This window comes from Zalophus californianus, chromosome 6 (genome assembly GCF_009762305.2).
Source record: "Zalophus californianus isolate mZalCal1 chromosome 6, mZalCal1.pri.v2, whole genome shotgun sequence".
NCBI lineage: Eukaryota > Metazoa > Chordata > Mammalia > Carnivora > Otariidae > Zalophus > Zalophus californianus.
Genome location: NC_045600.1, coordinates 82,849,514 through 82,872,371, shown reverse-complemented (window position 1 = coordinate 82,872,371; position 22,858 = coordinate 82,849,514). Strand labels below are relative to the sequence as shown.

Genomic DNA, 22,858 nt, shown 5'->3' with positions numbered 1-22,858 from the left:
TGACTTATTTTGCTTAGCATAATAGCCTCTAGTTCCGTCCACGTTGTTGCAAATGGCAAGATTTCAATTTTTTGATGGCTGCATAATATTCCACCGTATATATATACCACATCTTCATTATCCATCTGTTGATGGACATCTAGGCTCTTTCCATAGTTTGGCTATTGTGGACATTGCTGCTATTAACATTGGGGTGCAGGTGTCCCTTTGGATCACTACATTTGTATCTTTGGGGTAAATACCCAGTAGTGCATGGGTCGTAGGGTAGCTCTATTTTCAACTTTTTGAGGAACCTCTACACTGTCTTCCAGAGTGGCTGCACCAGCTTGCATTCCCACCAACAGTGTAAGAGGGTTCCCCTTTCTCTGCATCCTCGCCAACATCTGTCGTTTCCTGACCTGTTAATTTTAGCCATTCTGACTGGTGTGAGGTAGTATCTCATTGACGTTTTGATTTATATTCCCCTGATGCTGAGTGATGTTGAGCACTTTTCCAAGTGTCTGTTGGCCATTTGGATGTCTTCTTTGCAGAAATGTCTGTTCATGTCTTCTGCCTTTTTCTTGACTGGATCATTTGTTCTTTGGGTGTTGAGTTTAGGAAGTTCTTTATAGATTTTGGATATAAATCTATATCTGGTAGATTTAGATATGTCATTTGCAAATATCTTCTCCCATTCTGTCAGTTGTCTTTTGGTTTTGTTGACTGTTTCCTTTGCTGTGCAAAAGCTTTTTATCTTGATGAAGTCCCAATAGTTCATTTTTGCCCTTGCTTCCCTTGCCTTTAGAGATGTTTCTAGGAAGAAGGTGCTGTGGCTGAGGTTGAAGAGGTTGCTGCCTGTGTTCTCCTCAAGGATTTTGATGGATTCCTGTCTCACATTTAGGTCTTACATCCATTTTGAGTTTATTTTTGTGTGTGGTGTAAGGAAATGGTCGAGTTTCATTCTTCTGCATGTGGCTGTCCAATTTTCCCAACACCATTTGTTGAAGAGACTGTCTTTTTTCCATTGGACCTTCTTTCCTGCTTTGTTGAAGATTAGTTGACCATAGAGTTGAGGGCCATTTCTGGGCTCTCTATTCTGTTCCATTGATCTGTGTGTCTGTTTTTGTGCCAGTACCATACTGTCTTGATGATGACAGCTTTGTAATAGAGCTTGAAGTCCGGAATTGTGATGCCGCTAGCTTTGCTTTTCTTTCTCAACATTCTTCTGGCTATTCCTGGTCTTTTCTGGTTCCATACAAATTTTAGGATTATTTGTTCCATTTCTTTGAAAAAAGGTGATGGTATTTTGATAGGGATTGCACTGAATGTGTAGATTGCTCTAGGTAGCACTGACATCTTCACAATATTTGTTCTTCCAATCCATGAGCATGGAACGTTTTTCCATTTCTTTGTGTCTTCCTCAATTTCTTTCATGAGTATTTTATAGGTTTCTGAGTACAGATTCTTTGCCTCTTTGGTTAGATTTATTCCTAGGTATCTTATGGTTTTGGGTGTAATTGTAAATGATCGACTCCTTAATTTCTCTTCCTTCGGTTTTGTTGTTGGTATATAAAGGTATTTCCTATTTTTTAAAAATTATTTTTTCCACCTCTGTAATGGCTACCTAAGACATGAATGCTTAACACTTTGAGCATTCACAAGTAAGACAATTTTCATTCTCATTAAATATACCATAATGGGGCATTTTTTTTCTTTTTTTTTTTTTTTTTTTTTGGGGGCATTTTTTTTCTTAAAGATTTATTTTAGAGAGAGCAGGAGGAAGGGGCAAAGGCAGAGGGAGAGAGAATCTCAAGCAAATTCCATGCTGAGCACAGAGCCCCACATGGGGCTTGATCTCACGACTCTGAGATCATGAACTGAGCCAAAATCAAGAGTCAGATGCTCAACTGATGCACCACCCAGGCACCCCAATATGTCCCCATTTCTTCAAAGGTATTTTGATTTTATCCATTTATTGAGGCACAACTATATGCCTGCATTTTTACAAAGCTTCTCTGCACTTCTCAAATAGATGTGATTTTCCTCTTCTGCACTTCCAGAAAACTTGGTTAAAGCCTCTTTATGGCATTTGTGAGAAGCTACCTTACCATTCTTTGACTAGACTACAAATTCCTTGAGGGAAAAGACTAAGCCTCTCTTACCTAGCACTTTTTTTATACCTAAATTCTGAATAAGTGATACTGAATAAAGCTTTTATCCACAACCCAAACAAAAAGACAATCATATCACTTTAATTCAAGTAGTATTTTCATATTAATGTTAACCTAAAATCATTATAGTCCAAAAGTACAACACCGACTCCCTTATGTTATAGTTTAAAAGAGAATCTGTTTAAGCAAAATCAAGGCATTCTTTGAGAATGCTAAGTTTCTATGTTTATGATTCTATCAGTCTTTTACAGAAGCAAGTCTATTCTATGTGGAGACTCTGATCTTTACAAAAGCATACACTACATTAAACCTATTTTGAGATTTAGCTTTAGTTAATGGCTTTAATAGTTTTCCTCTGGTTTTTCCTCCCAGAAAGAACAGAAAAATCAGGGTGCCTGGGTGGCTCAGTCATTGAGCATCTGCCTTCGGCTCAGGTCATGATCCCAGAGTCCTGGGATCGAGTCCCACATTGTGCTCCCTGCTCAGCGGGAAGCCTGCTTCTCCCTCTCCCACTCCCCCTGCTTGTGTTTCCTCTCTTGCTGTGTCTCTGTCAAATAAATAAATAAAATCTTAAAAAGGAATAGAAAAAACAAATATATAAAATAATAAAATAATAATAAATATACATGACATACAATTGACCCTTTTAAGCTTTTTTAAAATGTATACTCCAGTGGAGTAAGTACATTCCCATGCTGTGCAACCATCACCACCATCCATGTCCACAACTTTTTATCATCCCAAACTGAAACTCTGTATCACTCAAAAAATAACCCCCAATTCTCCTCACTCCCTGCCCCTAGGGACCACTGTTCTACTTTGTCTTTATGAAATTGACTACTTCAGGTACTTCGTATAAGAGGAATCATTACCATCTTTGTCCTTTTGTAACTGGCTTATTTCACTTAGCATGTTTTTAAGATTCATCCATGTTGTAGCATGTGTGAGAATTTCCTTCCTTTTTAAGATTAATATTCCATTTTATATGACATTTTGTTTATCCATTCATCCAGTGATGAATAAGCCAGGTGTTTCCACCTTTGACTACTGTGACTAGTGCTATTATGAACACCAGTGTACAAGTATCTGGGTCCCTGTTTCAATTCTTTATATACTCAAAAGTGGAACTGCTGAATTATACTATAATTCTATGTTTAATTTTTTGAGGATTCACCACACTATTATCCATTTTTGTTAATTTTATGTATAGTGTAAGGGTCTAAATTTATCTTTTTGCATGTTGATATTCAACTTCATTAGCACCATTTATTGAAAAGACAACTATTGAAGAACCATTAAATTGCCTTGGCATCTTTGTCAAAAATCAAGTGACTATAAATGAAAGAGCTCACTTCTAAATTCTTAATTCTGTTCCACTGATCCACATGTCTGTCCCATTCTAGCACCACACTGTCTTATTGTTGCTTTACAGTAAGTTTTAAAATTAAGAAGACCAAGACCTACAATTTTGTTCTCTCCCACTACCCCAGAATGTTTTGGCTATTCTGGGTCCTACACATTTCCATATAAATTTTATAATCAGCTTGTTGATTTCTGCCCAAATGCTTCCTGAAATTACAGTAGGGATTGTGCTGAATTTCTAGATCAGTTTGAGGGAAAATTATAACTTTAATAAATTTGTGTCTTCCAATCCATGAATATGGACTGTTTCTCTATGTAGATCTTCAATTTCTTTCAGCAATGTTTTTAGTCTTCTGTTAAATTTATTTCTATTTTGATTTTTGATCATTTTGACAGTGAATGGAATTCAGTGCTGTGAATGACAGAATTGTTTTCTTAATTTTTCAATTGTTCACTGCTTATATATGGAAACACAATGGATTTTTGCATAGTGACAATGTATCCTACAACCTTGCTCAACTTAGTTCTAGTAGTTTTGTGTATATGCAGATTCCTTAGGATTTTCTACATACAGGATCATTTCATCGGTGAATAAAGATAGTTCTACATCTTCCATTCCAATCTGGATGCCTTTGATTTTATTTTCTCACCTGATTGCATTGACTAGGACCTCTGGTACATTCAGTATATTCCACCTTCAATGGAATGTAAATGGTGAGAGTGGACATCTTATATTGTTTGCGATCTTAAGGAGAAAGCATTCAGACTTCCACCATTAGGTACAGTAGCTATATGTTTTTTGAAGTGAGACATAGTCCCCAGTCATTATGGTTAAATTGCTTATTTTGCTTTTCAATTAAGTCAGTTTTTGTTTCACATATTTTGGAGCCTATTATTAAGGTATGGATATGTTTGTAATTGTTCTATTTTCCCAATGAACTGACTTTTTAATTATAAAATGTTCCTCTTTATCTCTAGTAATGTATTTTCTTTTTGTCTTAAAGTCTATACTGTCTGATAGTAGAATAGCCAATTCTCTTATGGTTACTGTTTGGATGCAGTATCTTTTCCCATTATTTTTTCTTTCGACCTATTTGTGTCTCTCAATCTACAGTGTTTCTCTAGACAACAGCATATAGTTGGATATAGTTTTTTATCCAGTCTGACAATAACTCATAGATTTTAAAGAGTGCTTTTTTGGGGCACCTGGGTGGCCCAGTCATTAAGCGTCTGCCTTTGGCTCAGGTCATGATCCCAGAGTCCTGGGATCGAGCCCCGCATCGAGCTCCCTGCTCAGCGGGAAGCCTGCTTCTTCTTCTCCTACTTCCCCTGCTTGTGTTCCCTCTCTCGCTGTCTCTGTCAAATAAATACATAAAATCTTAAAAAAAAAAAAAAGTACTTTTTTTCTAAGGAAGGTCATTCTTCTGAACTACACATATAACTTTGGGATTCAGACCAGTAAGAGAAGAAACACTCTTCAGACATACGAACCCTGGCAATCACTACAGTGACAGGTGCAGCCAGATTTCTCTCATCTTAGGGGCGCTTGGGTGGCTCAGTCAGTTAAGCGTCTGCCTTCGGCTCAGGTCATGATCCTGGGGTCCTGGGATTGAGCTCTGTGTCTGGCTCCCTGCTCAGTGGGGAGCCTGCTTCTCCCTCTCTCTGTCCCCCCAGCTCTTGCTCTCTCAAATAAATAAAATATTAAAAAAAAAGATTTCTCTCATCTAATTCAGTAACCTACCTCTCAGCCACTGCTAGCAGCCGTTCTGGCCTAAAGGTACCCTCAGTGTCAATGTACATGGCCTTTCCTTCTCCTCCACCTCGGTCAATGGGAAGCTAGACAGAACAAAAAGAACAGTGTGGAAATTAACACTGTACTTCTGATGTAACTAATCAACTTCCCCACCCACCCCCAATAAAGCAAAGGGAAAAAACATTTTAAAGAGTCAATGAGAAGTAGAGAGGAGGAGGCATTCCCTTCTGATAGAAATACAGCTAGTAGTAGATATGAAACTCCTGGTGTTCCACAGCATACAAAGCCAGACTCTTGCCAGAGTTGGACTGCTTGGAAATACAGTCCAAAGTAGGTGATAAAATTCTATGACTGAATACCAACACAAGATCGAACAATTCTCTCAAGAGTACAAACCTTTGGAAACATCATTTACTACCCTAGCTTTAATAAGTTAGAGACCCTGATCCAATACCCAATTAATTTCGTCACATCCAGACCACACTTACACTTCACTTTATTAAGCAGTTTGCTTCTGCAGGTCCCTAAAGGGGCTTGGCAATGCCCTAGGAGCATTCTTCGTAAGTTTAAAGTATGACTGAGAGAGAAGAAAAAAGGTGTTTATTCCAATAGTATCTACAGATGTTAAAAATTAAAGGAGAAAAAGCAAAATAGAGTTAAAAAAAAAAAGAAAAGGGAGGAATGCCATCAATATTGTCTTATGAGCGACTTAGGGAATTCTTGGTTTTAGGTTACCCATCCTATGCCAGACACCTTTTGAGTTCTACAAATTTTACGTGAATGATGCTAAAGGGCAGTTTCCACCCTAGCAATCTACTTTGGAGCAATAATTCACCTTTAAATTCTGAGGAAAATCCTTTAGGACATTTCACAGTAAGGGCCAAGAAGCATCAAATTTTATTTCTTTTCCTATTTCTGAGAAAATATTTTTAAAAATCATGCAAGTACCATATCCTTGTATTAAAAATTCACACAATATAGAAATGAGTAAAAATTGAAAGCTCTTCATCACTCCCATCTTCCAGAAGTAATCTTCCAGATCATCATCACCTATGCATTTTTTCTTTTAAAGATTTATTTGACAGAGAGAGAGACAGCGAGAGAGGGAACACAAACAGGGGGAGTGGGAAGGGGAGAAGCAGGCTTCCTGCCAAGCAGGGAGCCCGATGCGGGGCTCGATCCCAGGACACCGAGATCATGACCTGAGCCGAAGACAGTCGCCCAACCGAGCCACCCAGGCGCCCCTTGCATTTTCATACAACACTCTTCATATGTGGTTCTGCCATTACTATGTTGCCTTGAGAATATTAATCCCAGTTTCCTTTTCCTTAAAAGGTAGATAAAACCCACCTCATGGGATTGTTCTGAAGATTAAGTAACTCACAAAGTGTTAAGACAGTGCCTGACATACAGAAAGCACTTTGAGAACTGATGATATTCTCCACCTCTAAGGCACTCACCTTAGCTCAGTTACAGAGGCTTTGTTAATTCGGAAAAGGAAAAATGACTGTTATCATTTCAAAAGTTGGCAGATAAATCTTTTAAATCCTAAGAATCCATGGAAGGAGCAAAGGATATGTATACAACAAAAGAGGGTCTTGACAAAGGAAAGGTTTGAAATCACTGGCTAAGAGGACAGCAAATGCTTAGTTTTTTGGGGGAGGAGAAAATCTTGACACTCAAGGGGCTAAAAATTAAAGAATTAAGATGAATGAGGAGCCCCACTTCTCTCACTTTCTGTCATCTTTAGTGCTAGCAAGAGAGGAAGCTCTTTTCCAGCTACAAAGAACTCTGTGGGCAGAAGGGAGACCATAGTTGACTGGGTATGGGTAGGAAGACTGACAGAAAAGTGGAAAAGGTCCCAGTGTAGGGGATGGACCGCATACTCTGCACTCCAGCCCATTCTGTCTCCTCCATCTTGCCCTCCAGTGTCATTGCAGTCATCTTGTACTACTGGACTGGAACACCACCACCAAGTTAGCTATTTTTATAGTACCATAATTTAACTCTTCTTCCTATTTTACAGTGATGTAGGTTGTTTTGAACTCTCACCATTTTATAATGCTGTGGTGCAAATTCTTTGTACATTTATCCTTGACTATATGTGAATAGTTGTGTAAGCCACATTTTCTGTCAAAGGGTATATGCATTTAAAATTGGTATGTATGAAAAATTGTCTTCTCTGAATTTTAAAATTAGTCTAGTACTTTAAAGAAACATGGTCTGTTCATTTTTGTGATCTGTGGCTCTCAACTTTATGTAACTTCATTATTAGATAGAGATCTAATGTAATAGAGTTTCACTTCATTAAGTTAAGAAAATCTGAACAAATGAGAGCAGATGATGTTTATTAAGCCGTAATGTAACATCCTCTCTATACCTCTAGTTCTAGCTCTTAGGCTGGTGAAATGTAATCCTTTCTGTAATTAATGAATTAGCATCCTTTTTCTTTTTTAAAAAAGATTTCATTTATTCATTTGAGAGAGAGAGCAAAAGAGGCAGAGAAAGCACAAGCAGGGGGAAAGGCAGAGGGAAAGGGAGAAACAGACTCCCCACTGAGCTGGGAACCCAACATGGGGCTCAATCCCAGGACCTGGAGATCATGATCTGAGCCAAAGGCAGATGCTTAACCCTTTGAGACATCCAGGCGCCTCTTCTTTTTTTGGGGGGGGTAAGGGTGGAGGGAGAGAGAGAATCTCAAGCAGGCTTCACGCACAGCGCAGGGCTTGATCTCATGACCCTGAAATCATGACCTGAGCCAAAATCAAGAGTCGGACACTTAACCTACTGAGCCACCCACTAATCTATTATTTCAATAAAACATGATCTTAGACATTAATTTACTGTGTCTGTTTCCAAATCCTCCTATGAATGAGACTATAAGTAAAAAAAGTTTTGGGGGGCGCCTGGGTGGCTCAGTTGGTTGAGCGACTGCCTTCGGCTCAGGTCATGATTCTGGAGTCCCGGGATTGAGTCCCACATCAGGCTCCCTGCTCAGCAGGGAGTCGGCTTCTCCCTCTGACCCTCTTCCCTTTCATGCTCTCTATCTCTCATTCTCTCTCTCTCAAATAAATAAATAAAATCTTTAAAAAATAAAAAAATAAAAAAAGTTTTGGAAGAGATACTTAATACAGAGGTAAAGCAGAAAATGGAGGAGTAGAGTCCTTGAGAAGGTGGTCAGAGGTAAACCAGATCACACTGATAGCATGGGGTTTTGAAAAGAAAAGAGACACTTTTTCCATTGTAGCCCAAGATAAGAAAAGATGGGTATAATTGTAGGTGGATTTATAAATTTGATGTGAAGAACAGGTTGGTCATTGGCTGAGTGAGGGTTCAACAGGAGCATGAAGGTTTGAGAAGAAAGAACAAAGCATGAGAACTGTCTTACTGAATGGGAAAAAGAATGCCTCAACAAATTTAGTAGGTCTGCTAAGCAGTATTGGATGTTAATCTGATGTCTGTCAGCTTGAATTTAAAGACAATCAGCTTTATGGTATGATTTTTCTCCAGTATGATCAGCTATTAAGGAATAGGCACTAAGAAGACAGTTCTCATGGGGAGCCTAGATAGCTCAGTTGGGTAAGCGTCTGCCTTTGGCTCAGGTCATGATCTCGGAGTCCTTGGATCCAGTCTGGCATCAGCCTCCCTGCTCAGCAGGGAGTCTGCTTCTCCCCCCAACCAAGTCATGCTCTCTTGCTCACTCTTGCTCTCTCTCAAAAAAAAAAAAAAAAGACAGTTCTCAGAGAAGCCTCTTAGAAGGGTTCATCTAAGACTTACATCTCTTTAGGTGGGGAATATATATCTGAAGAATGACTTTAATGGTGAAATCATAAAATCTAGACTACTGAAGAGGGCAGGTGAAAACAGGGGAGGCATAGTGGATGGTAAGAAAACATCTGAAACGATGAAATAATCTGAAAACAATGGCGTTAAAGTTTCTAGGACGTGGAGTAATTCTGCAGTCTTAGGGATAAAGTGCCCTTAATGTCCATCCCAAAAGATGCTTGCAAATAGCAATCAACTAATTTTTGCTGATTTGGTTAGAGCCCAAAAGCTTACCTGGCATGTTACAGCCAGCGTATGACAGATTTGAGTCTTCCCAGTTCGGAATTCTCCAAACATCTCTGTGATGGACCCTGTTTCAATTCCTCCTAAAAGAGCAGTAAGAAACACCTCTTAGTAAAATACAAATGTTTAGAAACAATAATCATAGAAATGTCCTTGGAACTCATCAGAAAGATGTATACATAATTTGGAAATTCAATTTTCAACAAGAACAGCTTTTAAAATACTTTTTTATTTTGAAATAATTCTAGATTTACAGAAAATCACAAAGAAATGTACAGGGAGGTTCCATGAATTCTTTTTTTTTTTTTAAGATTTTATTTATTTAGGGATGCCTGGTAGGCTCAGTCGGTTAAGCACCTGCCTTTGGCTCAGGTCATGATCCCAAGGTCCTGGGATCATGTCCCACATCAGGCTCCTTGCTCAGTGGGAAGCCTGCTTCTCCCTCTGCCTGCCTGTCCCTCTGCTTGTGCTCGCTCTCTTTCCCCCTCTCTCTGGCAAAAGATTTTATTTATTTATTTGACAGAGAGAGAGAGAGAGAGAGTGATAGAGCGAGCACAAGCAGGGGGAGCGGCAGGCAGAAGGAGAGAGAGAAGCAGGCTCCCCACGGAGCAGGGAGCCTGATGTGGGGCTCGATCCCAGGACCCCAGGATCACGACCTGAGCCAAAGGCAGATGCTTAACCAAATGAGCCACCCAGGCACCCTGGTCCCAAGAATTCTTCAGTCAGCCTCCCCCAGTGTTAACATCTTATGTAACCACAGTATCAGTATCAGAAAACTGTCAGCGAGACAGCCCACAGAGTTTGTTGAGATTTCTCTAGTTATAAATGCACTCATCTCATTTGTGTACATGTGTATAGTTCTATGCAATTTTATCACATCTGTAGCTTCATGTAACTACCACCACAATCAAGATATAGAACTAAACCATCACAAGTCAATAAGCAGTAAATGTAAAAATTAGAGATATCATCTAACATTTACTAAATGTTTCTTGTGTACCTGGCTTCGTGCTATGCAAATATATGTACCATTTCATTTAATTCCAATAACCTATAAGGTAGGAAGTCTTTTTATCCTCACCATGAAGACAATAAAACTGAAGCATGGAGTTATTAAGTAATTTGCACATATTCCTGAATGCATACTATTTTACACCCTAAATAAAACTTAAATGATTAAATATTTGGGGAAACAAGAAAAAAACTAACCTTGCGATAATTTAGGACAGCAATGTTTTCAAAAGTTCAAAAACTTTACAGGTTTCCATAAAGTCCAAAAGTTTAGTGTGAACTACTGTGCACTACCATGCATTGATACTATAACACAGTATTCAAACATGGAGTGTTTTAGTTATCAGATTTTCAACTTTGTGTTAAAGTAAGCAGAGGATGCTTACTCTCTCTCTGAATGCAGTATTAAACAGAAATTCAATTATTTCATTGGCAGATAATTTTAGCATAAGTAAGGTCCTCCCGGCAGCAGTCTTACTTCTTCAATGTGGACAGTTCTCTTATCTCTTAATTGTATCTAACAGATAAATTCTACCCAAATACTTTAGTTTTGTTCTGTGACCTGGATGCTTTGCTAACTGCAGTTTACAGACGAGGATAAGGGATTACTATACCTTGAAGTAGTTTGTCAAGTTCTTTTGAGCCAGTAGTAATCTGTATGATCTCTGACCGCCTTTGGTGGAACTCAGTTGCAGTAGTGAAACCCATTGGAACTAATTTAGCTGCCTCCGTCTGGGAAAAATAAGAAATGTCAAATCAACAAAATATGATTATTAGTAAAACAAGAATCAGACATACTGTGGGAAGAGACAAATTGTAACAAAATTTCCAGAGTGCTTTCTCTTTAAAAAGTCATCAAAAGGAACTCCGGGGTGGCTCAGTTAAACGTCTGCCTTCGGCTCAGGTTATAATCCCAGGGTCCTTGGATCGAGTCCTGCATCGGGCTCCTTGCTCAGCAGGGAACCTGCTTCTTCCTCTGCCTGTCACTCCCCCTGCTTGTGCTCACTCTCTCTGACAAATAAATAAAATCTTAAAAAAATAATAAATAAAAAGTCATCAATATACTAATAGTTTTAGTTCTAGGATTATTTTCTCTCTCTGGCAACTAAAGGATAAGCTAATTTAGAGACTCCATGAAAATTAATTTTTTAATTGTTAATTCAAGTAATACATCCACATAATAAAAAAAACCTATTATAGACCCACACATATGTACTTCGCCCGACTCATGACAAATGTGACGATACAGTATGAAGTCTAACAAAATATTTAAATTCTCATTTCCTGTTCCATCAACCACAGACTCTCTTAACTTCCTACTCTGTTAAATGAGGACATCTGTCCTTTAATCACTTTTCCCTCCATGTCTACCTTCCCCATCTCTGTCAGCTGTACCTTTTCTTTTACGCTGTCAAGGTTGAAAACATTTATATCCTATTTTTCAGTCATTGATAAGTTTTCAATAATCAATTAATTCCAAAATTTAAAATAAGTGCATTCAGGAGCGCCTGGATGGTGCAGTTGGTTAAGCATCCAACCCTTGGTTTTCAGCTCAGGTCATGATCTCAAGGTACTGGGACTGAGCCCTGCTTCAAACTCCGTGCTCAGCATGGAGTCTGCCTGAGATTCTTTCTCCCTCTCCTTCTGCACCTCCTGCTCATGCTCACGTGCTTTCTTTCTAAAATAAATAAAAGATACTAGAGAAAGCACACTAAACAAACTAAGCAGAAGGAAGGAAGGAAGGAAGATTAGAGTAGAAACTAATAACATAGAGACTAGAACTAGAGAAAAATCAAGAAACCAGGAGTTGGTTCTTTAAAAATCAAGCAAAATTGATAAACCTTTAGCTAGATCAAGGAAAAAAAGACTCAAATCACAAATCAGGAATAAAAGGACATTACTATCAACCTTACAAAAACAGAATTCTATGCCAAATTAGATAACTTCAATGAAATAAGCAAATTCCTAGAAAGATACAAACTATTAAAACTCAATAATCCAAAACTCATCAAAATCATCCAAGTCAAAGCACAAATCATTAGTTGAACCTAAATCTATAAGATTTTATTTGTGAGAGAGAGAGAGAGAGAGAGAGAGCGTGAGCAAGCGAGCAAGCACAAGCCAGGGGAGCGGCAGGCAGAGGGAGAAGCAGGCTCCCCGCTGAGCAAGGACCCCCCCCAATACAGGACTCGATCCCAGGACTCTTAACCAACTGAATCACCGAGGCATCCCTAGTTGAACCTGAATCTAAATTCGGTAAAATAAACGGAGTCTGACTATAAAAAAAAAAAAAAGAAGAAGAAAAGAAAAATCTGAATACATCCATAGCAAGCAGAGATTAAACTTATCATTTAAAAACTCCACAGGGTGCCTGGGTGGCTCAGTTGGTTAAGCGTCTGCCTTCGGCTCAGGTCATGATCCCAGGGTCCTGGGATTGAGCCCCGCATCGGGCTCCCTGCTCTGTCGGAAGCCTGCTTCTCCCTCTCCCACTCCCCCTGCTTGTATTCACTCTTTCATTGTGTCTCTGTCAAATAAATAAATAAATAAATCTTTAAAAAAAAGGTAAAAACTTTACACAAAGAAAAAAGAAAATCAAGGAATAGGTGAGTAGTAGCTTTAAATTATTCTCTAAACTTCTCTAATACTATCTCACTTGAAAACTCATTACATTTATGTTACAGCTTTGTAAATTAATTCATTGCAACACCAAACAGTGTTCTAGAAGTACAATTCTTTCACTAAAATTCCAATGTTAACAACTCAATGTCCCTCATAGGTTTCTGCTGTGAAATTCAAATCATTTTTTTTATACGCCACCAGTTTTAAAATCATGGTCCATTTTACCTTGCTTTTATATCTGAGTCATGTCTTTCTCCAGTGTTTTCTGACTTTATCATTTCTCAAATTTACCAACCTCTCATTCTTACCATGTATTCTACTGAAACCCTTCTACCTGAAGTTCCTTCTCTTCTCCAAACTGGGCTGTTTGCTCTCTAGGTTAACTACTGTCCCGAACCCTCCTTCACTGAGTACTTGAGTTGGATTCTAACCTAGATCTTTTGTTTTCCACCCTCATTTTGTTGAAGTATATCCTCAAGTAACTTCCTAAGAAAGTGGATAAGAGAAAAATATTCTGAGTTCTTTTATTTCTGAAAATGTTTTATTCTGCCCAAGTACTTGGTTAATAAAATTGCTGGAACAGAATTCTAGGTTTAAAATTATTTTCCCTTAGGGGTGCCTGGGTGGCTCAGTCGGTTAAGCATCTGACTTCAGCTTGGGTCACAATCTTGGGGTCCTGGGATTGGGGCCCACGTTTGGCTCCGCGCTCGGCGGGGAGTCTTCTTGTCCCTCTGCACCTCCACCCGCTTACCCGCTTGTACACTCTCTCAAATGAATTAAATCTAAAAAAAAAAAAAAATTATTTTCCCTCAGAACTTTGAAGGCATTGTTCTACTAGTTTCTACCAGTCAGATTTCTGGCAAGCTCAGTTGGTGGAGCATGGAACTCTTGATCTTAGGGTTGAGTTCAAGCCCCACAATGGGTGTAGAGATTACTTAAAAAAATAAAATCTTAAAAAAAAGGTAGTCTTTCTGATTTTTGTTCCTTTAGAATTGTTTTCCTCTGAATTCTTTCAGAATCTTCTTTATGACTGATAAACTGAAATTTCACACTCATGTGTCTAGCTGTGGGTCTTTGACACTCAATGAGTTCTTACTATGTGAGATTTCTGCTTCCCTTTAGCTCTGGCAAATTTTCTATTATATCTGAGAATTTCTTCCCTTCTTTTTTTCTATGATCTCTCTTCCTATATAACTTCTACTAATCTTCAGGAAAAATGAAGATTAATGAAAAATAGAAAATACAAATACCAAAGCAAGGGCATGAGTGAGACTATAAACCACTACTGAACCCTAATTAATGTATGCTGAAATATTTAGGGGGAAATGTATTGACATCTTCAACTTTCTTTGAAAAGTATAAAAAAAATCCAAGATGGACTGATTGTTGGATAGAGATGAATAGACAGGTGGTAAGTCAAATATATTAAAATGTTAATGGTAGAGTCTAGGTGGTGGGTGCATGAGTTTTCACTGTAAAATTCTTTCAGCATTACAGTAACTTAAGAAATTTTATTTTTTATTTTTTTTAAACTTTTTATTTATTTATTCATGAGAGACAGAGAGAGAGAGAGAGAGGCAGAGGGAGAAGCAGGCTCCCAAGGAGCAGGGAGCCCGATGCGGGACTCGATCCCAGGACCCTGGGATCATGACCTGAGCCGAAGGCAGATGCTTAACCATCTGAGCCACCCAGGCGCCCAGTAAGTTAAGAAATTTTAATAACAAACTGCTAAGAAAAAAACAGGGCGCCTGGGTGGCTCAGTTGGTTAAGCGACTGCCTTCGGCTCAGGTCATGATCCTGGAGTCCCTGGATCGAGTCCCGCATCGGGCTCCCTGCTCAGCGGAGAGTCTGCTTCTCCCTCTGACCCTCCCCCCTCTCATGTACTCTCTCTCTCTCTCTCTCTCTCTCATTCTGTCTCAAATAAATAAATAAAATCTTAAAAAAAAAAAAGAAAAAAACATAGGAGATGCTTTTCCTGTTTGTCATTTTTAACTCCTAAATTTTCTAGAAGATGAGCCCTTACACGAACAAAATATTATAACCAAGTGAAATGTGAAGTAAAAACCATGCAACTGCCTAATCTGGGAGAACTTTATTCTCACACTTAATGTAATGCATTACTTTCATCTGTGCTAGGTGAAGTCTTAAATCTATAGTTTTCAATAGCCAGCAACTACCAGATCTTGGACATAAGACATAGAATGGTGAATAGAAGGAAAGTATTATGGGGCACCTGGGTGGTTCAGTCGGTTAAGCGACCGACTCTTGATTTCAGCTCAGGTCATGATCTCAGGGTTGTGAGATGGAGCCTGTTTGGGGCTCTGCACTCAGCAGGGAGTCGGCTTGGGATTCTCTCTCCTTCTGCCCCTCCTCCCACTGCACACACAAGTGCACGCATGTCCTCTAATAAATAAATCTTAAAAAATGAAAAATATTACAAAAAATAACGGTGCTGAACCTGTCAGTGCTTACAGTACACCAAGAAAACACAGTTCAACAAAAGCCAATTAAAATTAAACTTTGAAAATGTGGAAAAGATCACATAAAAATCTGTAACCTTCTGAATGAAATCGTTCATAAAATCTTTCTTAACCACTTTGATTTACATACTACAAATGGATTTTATTTTCCTTTCTCCACTGTAACAGTGGATATTCTTTTTGAAAATCTCAATTTCAGGAGCGCTTGGGTGGCACAGTCAGTTGAGTGTTCGACTTTTGGTTTTGGCTCATGTTGTGATCTCAGGGTCGTGAGATCAAGCCCCACCTGGGGCTCTGTGCTCAGCATGGAGTTTTCTGCTCCAGATTCTCTTTCCTTCTCCCTTTGCCCTTCCCGTTCATGCTCTCTCTAAAATAAAAAAATCTTAAAAAAAAGAAAAGAAAAAAAAAAAGAAGAAAATCTCAAAGACTTTGGGGGAATAGCTCTAGTGACTGAAGAAATCTTTTTTTTTTTTTTTTAAGATTTTTATTGGGGTGCCTGGGTGGCTCAGTCGTTGAGCATCTGCCTTCGGCTCGGGTCATGATCCCAGGGTCCTGGGATCGAGCCCTACATCGGGCTCCCTGCTCTGCGGGAGGCCTTCTTCTCCCTCTCTCTCTGCCCCTGCTTGTGCTCCCTCTCTCACTGTGTCTCTGTCAAATAAATAAATAAAATCTAAAAAAAAAAAATTTTCATTTATTTATTTGACAGAGAGAGAGAGACAGTGAGAGCAGGAACACAAGCAGGGGGAGTGGGAGACGGAGAAGCGGGCTTCCTGCCAAGCAGGGAGCCCCATGTGGGACTCGACCCCAGGACCCTGGGATCATGACCTGAGCTGAAGGCAGATGCTTAACAACTGAGCCACCCAGGTGCCAGACTGAAGAAATCTTCTTTAACCTTTAAAAGCAAATAACATCATCAATCTTTATCTACTAGAAATTTACAATATGTCTAAAATCAAAGAGGAAAGAAAAATAGACCTAGCTCTGTATCATTTTGCACATCTCATTTTGCTTTATTAAAGGTTTTTGTGTTTTCATAAAAGCAGGACACTGATTTGATTTTTTTTTTTAAGATTTTATTTATTCATGAGAGACAGAGAGAGAGAGAGAGAGAGAGAGAGAGAGAGAGAGAGAGGGGCAGAGGGAGAAGCAGGCTCTGAAGGAGCAGGGAGCCCGATGCGGGACTCGATCCCAGGACCCTGGGATGATGACCTGAGCTGAAGGCAGACACTTAACCATCTGAGCCACCCAGGAGCCCTGATTTGATTTCTAAAACTAAGGTCTGACAAGGCATAAGCAAAGATCCTGTCAGGATTTGTTCTGTCACAAATATTAATGCCCAGAAAGAAAACAACCAATAGACTTTAGGGACATCTACTGGCATAGTATCACACATACTCTTTCGATGAGGTATCAGGGGCTCAGAACTGTCATTCCCAATTAAGTCACCACTTAAACATATCTGAATAATACAATAAATGACAACTTCAGAGGCACCTGGGTGGCACAGTTGGTTAAACACACAACTCTTGGTTTAAGCTCAGGTCATGATCTCAGGATTGTGAGAACTGAGCCCTGCACCAGGGTCCATGTTCAGATAAATAAATAAATCTTAAAAAAAAAAAAAGATAACTTCATACTTCCATGGATAGCAACATCTTTCCTCTAAGGACTTAAATTAAGAATGAAAACTTTGGGGACGCCTAGGTGGCACAGTTGGTTAAGCATTTGACTCTTGGTTTTGGCTTACTCAGGTCATGATCTCAGAGTCGTGAGATCAAGCCCATGTCGGAGTCTGCTTGGAATTCTCACTCCCTTTCCCTCTGCCCCTCCTGGTCATGCTCTTTCTCTCTTCTCTAAAAATAAATAAATCTTTAAAAAAAAAAATTACTTTTCAGCCCTGAGTTACTATTATAAAGTGGTCTAAATAAATGAAGTAAAATCCCTGCCAGTGCTTAAAAATTCAAAGCTCTCAATATAATACCCAATGAAACAGAACTCATCAGGTTGTGCATGTATTAATATAGGAAATAGTAAGTACTCACAAATCTCAGATATTGTTCATCTGACTAAGTTACATGGCAGTATATACACTGTAGCTAACCAATAACAGAGGACGCAGTCTTTTTGGAATATTCTTTAGGCTTTGAAAATCTTTTCAGAGAAAAATTTCTGTGAAACTATAATAGTAATCAACATAAAATATGAAAATGCAATTTTATAGATATTTACTTTACGCTATATAAAAGTTCAAGGGTAAAGCTAACCAAATGTATAACTACAGGGGCACCTGGGTGGCTCAGTCAGTTAAATATCTGCCTATGGCTTAGGTCATGATCACGGCGTCCTGGGAGTAAGTCTCGAGTCGGGCTCCCTGCTCAGTGGGAAGTCTACTTCCTGCTCTCCCTCCATCCTGCCCACTCATGCTCTAATAAATAAAATCTTTAAAAAAAAATACCCAACTGTATAATAACTATATAAATACCAAAGGATAAGTGCATAAAATAAAATGTAATCATGGAGAATTATGAACGGTAAAGAAAAATTAATAGTAGCTGTAAGACACTGGAGGAAAATGAGAAAAGATCATAATATGATAGGATGAAAATAACTGGATTCTAGTTTTAGTTCTGCCACTGCCTGCATGACCTTGGGTAAATACTTGAACCACTGTACCTTAAGTTTCTTTATCTGTAAAACAGAGATAATACTGGCCCTACCTATTTTTCTCAGTGTTGTTATGAAGGTCAGATGAGAGTATGTATGAAAGGGATGAGATTTCAAAGTTAAAATGCCATAAGGGATTACAAGATTACTACTTCATTTCTATTAAGCCAGTACAATCACTTATATCATTAAAGTTAAAAAAAAAAAAAAACAAAACTAAGCACATGATTTGAAATCACATTCTCTTGTCATTATTGGAGAATCTTGCCTATGATTAGTTAGCTAACAAGAAATAAAAACAACTTTTCTATTTGGAAGTAAAACTTATTATACAAAATGAAGAAATTTTAGAAAATCAAGGCAAAAATAAAAATTACTCACATTCTTACCATCCAGAAATAACACCACAAATATTTTAGTGTATTTATCCTGTGTATGTGCTATACATATACACATTTTTAAAAACAGAAACCAACCATGTATATATGTACATACTTATGTGTTTTATTACCCTGCTTTCTTATATCAGGAACATTTTCCTATGTCAACGAATATTTTTTGAAACTCTTTTTAGTGGCTACATACTAATGAATGTATTTCTAAGGCACGAGATCAAAATTTCTAGAAAGATAAGGTACATACCACTCACTGTTGGTGGGAATGCAAACTTGTCAATTTGGCGGTACTTATACCCCATGAAACTAATTTCCATGAGAGACAATCCCAATTTATGCCAGGAGGCACATTCAAAGATAATTAACTAGTGCAGTCACCTCCGTAAAGGGAAACACGATGACACAATGAGGGATGAAGGAGGAACACTGCAACTTTTCACTGTATATCCTTTTGTACTATTCCCACTAATGCCTCCCTACATCACATAAGCAGTACTTACCAGAATTTTGTCTGCTTTGGCTTCACTAATCCCCTTAATATTTATTAGTTCCTTCTTTGGTGCATAGGCAACAGCCTCCACAGTATGGAATCCAGCTTCTTCCAATTTCTTCACATCATTGGCATTTATGCCACATTGCTGCAAGTGAAGAAAACCATGGATAAATGTAAGCTTCAGTTCTCTCATCTAATGTAGATATTTGCCCTACCCACTTCAGAGCTGTTTTAAAGAACCGTGATATTATATGCAAAAGTATTCTCTACACATGAGGTATTTAATAACAAATTATCAACCTTTTCATTTTGAAAACCAATACTTTTAAACTGGTAATCCCATGTACATGTTCTCATCATGAGTTGGGACCAAACCACTAATTCACAGGCACTGGAATAAACCTGTAACTCTCAACCTTTTATGACTGGACTCTAAATGAACCTTGAGGGGCACCTGGGTGGCTCAGTCGGTTAAGCAGCTGCCTTCAGCTCAGGTCATGATCCTGGGATCTTGGGATCAGGCCCCGAGTCCGGCTCCCTGCTCGGCAGAGAGCCTGCTTCTTCCCCTCCATCTGCCTGCCACTCTACTTGTGTTCTCTCTGTCAAATAAATAAATCTAAAATAAATAAATAAATAAATGAACCTTGAGGGGCGCCTGGGTGGCTCAGTCATTAAGCATCTGCCTTTGGCTCAGATCATGATCCCAGGGTCCTGGGATCAAACCCTGCATCAGGCTCCCTGATGAATGGGGAGTCTGCTTTTCCCTCTCCCTCTGCCACTCCCCCTACTTATGCTCTCTCTGTCAAAAAAAAAAAACAAAACAAAACAAACTTTGAAACACTGGGCCCTAAGAAGCCACCTTAAACCGGTGTTTCCAATGTTTTCTACATCAAGCACACATTAAAGAAAAAAAAAAATCTTTTTTTTTTTTCTTAATCTAAGCTGGAGTAAACAGATAAGGCTGCCCCAGAGCTGAGGGCAGCAAAATGACTGAAAAGCTCTAACAACTGACATTAAAAATGGGGGAAAACCAGGGTGCCTGGGAGGCTCAGTCAGTTAAGCGTCTGCCTTCAGCTCAGGTCATGATCCCAGCCTCCTGGGATCAAGCCCCGTGTCAGGCTCCCTGCCCAATGGGGAGTCTGCTTCTCCTTCTGCCCCTCCCCCTGCCCATGCTCGCTCTCTCTCTCAAATAAATAAATAAAATCTTAAAAAAGAAAATGGGGGAAAACTACTTTTGGTCAAGGACTCATATACCAATTTCTCAAAATAAACCACCCAAAGATACCTCTTCCTACCTATATTACAAATTCAGCTTTGATTTTATTAGCCATTGAAGCTATGACTGCTGGGACAATATTAGTTAGTGGTGGAATGTTTATGTATTTGCGGGTTAGAAAGGGTTTTTGAGAGGGGAGAGAACAGTACCTGCCAATAGAAATAAGCTCTACTATTAATATTTAAGCAATAAGCAAAATGCATGTGTGGGTATAAGGATGCTCATGATACCAGAATTTGTGATGCTGAACTCTGTAATATTTATCACAAACCTGTTTAAATTAACTTCTGGAGTCCTGAAGCTTAGCTGGGGGTAGTAGGAATATGTTTTTATTTTATTTTTATTTTTTTTTAAAGATTTTATTTATTTATTTATTTGAGAGAGAATGAAAGAGATAGCATGAGAGGGAAGAGGGTCAGAGGGAGAAGCAGACTCCCCGCCGAGCAGGGAGCCCGATGTGGGACTCGATCCCGGGACTCCAGGATCATGACCCGAGCCGAAGGCAGTCGCTTAACCAACTGAGCCACCCAGGCGCCCCGTAGGAATATGTTTTAAAGAGACAGAAGAATGAAGGCTTTCTCTGCTTTCCCTCCTACTTCTTTCAGCCTATGTCAGCTGCGTTCACACTGTGGGGCCTTGGTACAATGGGAAGAAATAGTGCAAGGCTCCAGCTCTAGTGCTTGATGTTCCTGTGCAGAGTCCTGAACTGGAGCTTGGCTCTTATACCTTAATAACCACAAGCCCGGGCGCCTGGGTGGCTCAGTTGGTTAAGCGACTGCCTTCGGCTCAGGTCATGATCCTGGAGTCCTGGGATTGAGCCCCGCATCAGGCTCCCTGCTCAGCAGGGAGTCTGCTTCTCCCTCTGACCCTCTTCCCTCTCGTGCTCTCTGTCTCCCATTCTCTCTCTCTCAAATAAATAAATAAAATCTTCAAAAAAAAGAAAACAAAAAAACCCACAAGCCCTTCTCCCTGACCACGACAGCTGTCTTGCTAGTAACTTCAGACAGATATGGGTCAGTGGAGAGACAATGCTCCTCTCTCTTCCTGCATAGCTGTCCCAGGCCACTCTTAATTCTTTGGACTGTAATTTCATACATAGTATAAACATCACAGAGACTCCACCATGGGATCCTAGGGCTTCTTAGTTTTTGACAATCCAACTCTGAGAAAGAAAAATGATAAAGTAGAATTCTTAAACAAGAGATCTGGCCAGATATGTTTAGCAATTATCTCAAGCCTTTCTACAGGATCCTTGATAACATTTCTGAAAACTCTAATTTGGGTTTGACCTTAGGTAATAAATCAATGGTTTATGAAAAGGTTATGATTTCTCCCAAGAGGTAGGAGACTCTAATCTAGCATTATAATTCCAAAATTAACTAAGTACATACCTCTAATCGTGAAATAGGTTGTGGGCCAAAGCTCTCTTCTTCCACTGAAGTATCTGCATTTGCTTCAAGCTGCATTTGCATAGCCATTACTCCGCAATCAATACTGAAAAATAGAGATGGCCAGAAAAAGTACAGAGCTGCAAACTTTGTTTTGAAATAAATCTCTGAAGAATTTCTCGTTAGTCTTTTGGTCTAATCACTGACCTACCTCTCCTTCCTACTGCAGGAAAAAAAAACATATCTCACCAGCTTTCCCTTCCACCTAGCTAGTTCTATCAGAAATAGTTTAGGAAGAGTCAGGACTAGTCTGCTTCTTAAAGATGCACAGCTTAACTAGACCAACTATGTCCCCAGTTCCCCTGCTTCATATTCCTTGAGAGTAGGGGCCAAGTCTTATTTATTTGTGTATACCCCGATACATTAAATATTAGTTGTTTGGTAAGTATTTGGTAAATGAATGCAGACTTTCCAAGACTCTACTTAAAATTAAAAAAAAAAAAATTAGGGGCGCCTGGGTGGCTCAGTTGGTTAAGCGTCTGCCTTCAGCTCAGGTCATGATCCTGGGGTCCTGGAATCGAGCCCCAAGTCGGGCTCCCTAAGTGGAGCCTGCTTCTTCCTCTCCTCCCCACTTGTGCTGTCATTATCTCTGACTCTTTCTCTCAAATAAATAAAATCTTTAAAATAAATAAATGAATAATAAAAATAAAAGTACTTTTAAAAAAATTGATGAGTCTGTTACACTGTTTCAACTTCATTGTTTCCTTCCAGCAAGTAGGGTTTGGGGGTGGTGGGAGAGGAGTGAAATGAAGGTACAGAATGACTGCCCATAAGCCTCCACTCCTGTTAAGGCAGTAGACTGAGATGAGAAGTACTTCCCACCTTAGCCAAGGACCATAGCTTGTAGTCACATATTCTTCTTCCAATAGGAATGTGTGAAATTTAGGGCGTCTGGGTGGCTCGGTTAGGTGTCTACCTTCAGCTCAGGTCATGATTCCAGAGTCCTGGGATCGAGTCCCATATCAGGCTCCCTGCTCAACTCCCTGTTGAGCCCTCCCCTCTTTGCCCTTCCCCTGGCTCATGCGCGTTCTCCCTCTCAAATAAATAAATAAAATCTTTAAGAAAAAAGGGGGGGATGTATGAAATTTAAACATCACCATTTTAATCAATTTCAGACCTCACTGAATGCACAATAAATA

At 39.2% G+C, this 22,858-nt stretch overlaps 1 protein-coding gene across 2 annotated transcripts in view; it reads right to left on the bottom strand.

Annotated features, from left to right (window-relative positions):
- The window catches only part of RAD51 (RAD51 recombinase), a 43,308-nt gene that overhangs the window by 16,012 nt on the left and 4,438 nt on the right, over positions 1-22,858 (bottom strand). For both annotated transcript variants that reach the window (XR_003515863.2, XM_027571681.2), the window contains exons 2-6: positions 21,663-21,765; positions 19,003-19,140; positions 10,959-11,076; positions 9,325-9,416; positions 5,254-5,348 (exon numbers count right to left, since the gene is read on the bottom strand). Coding sequence is in view for 1 of the 2 variants with exons in the window: in XM_027571681.2 (XP_027427482.1) it covers positions 5,254-5,348; positions 9,325-9,416; positions 10,959-11,076; positions 19,003-19,140; positions 21,663-21,749 (530 nt within the window). In the remaining variant the exon portion in view is untranslated. The remainder of the gene's footprint in view (positions 1-5,253; positions 5,349-9,324; positions 9,417-10,958; positions 11,077-19,002; positions 19,141-21,662; positions 21,766-22,858) is intronic.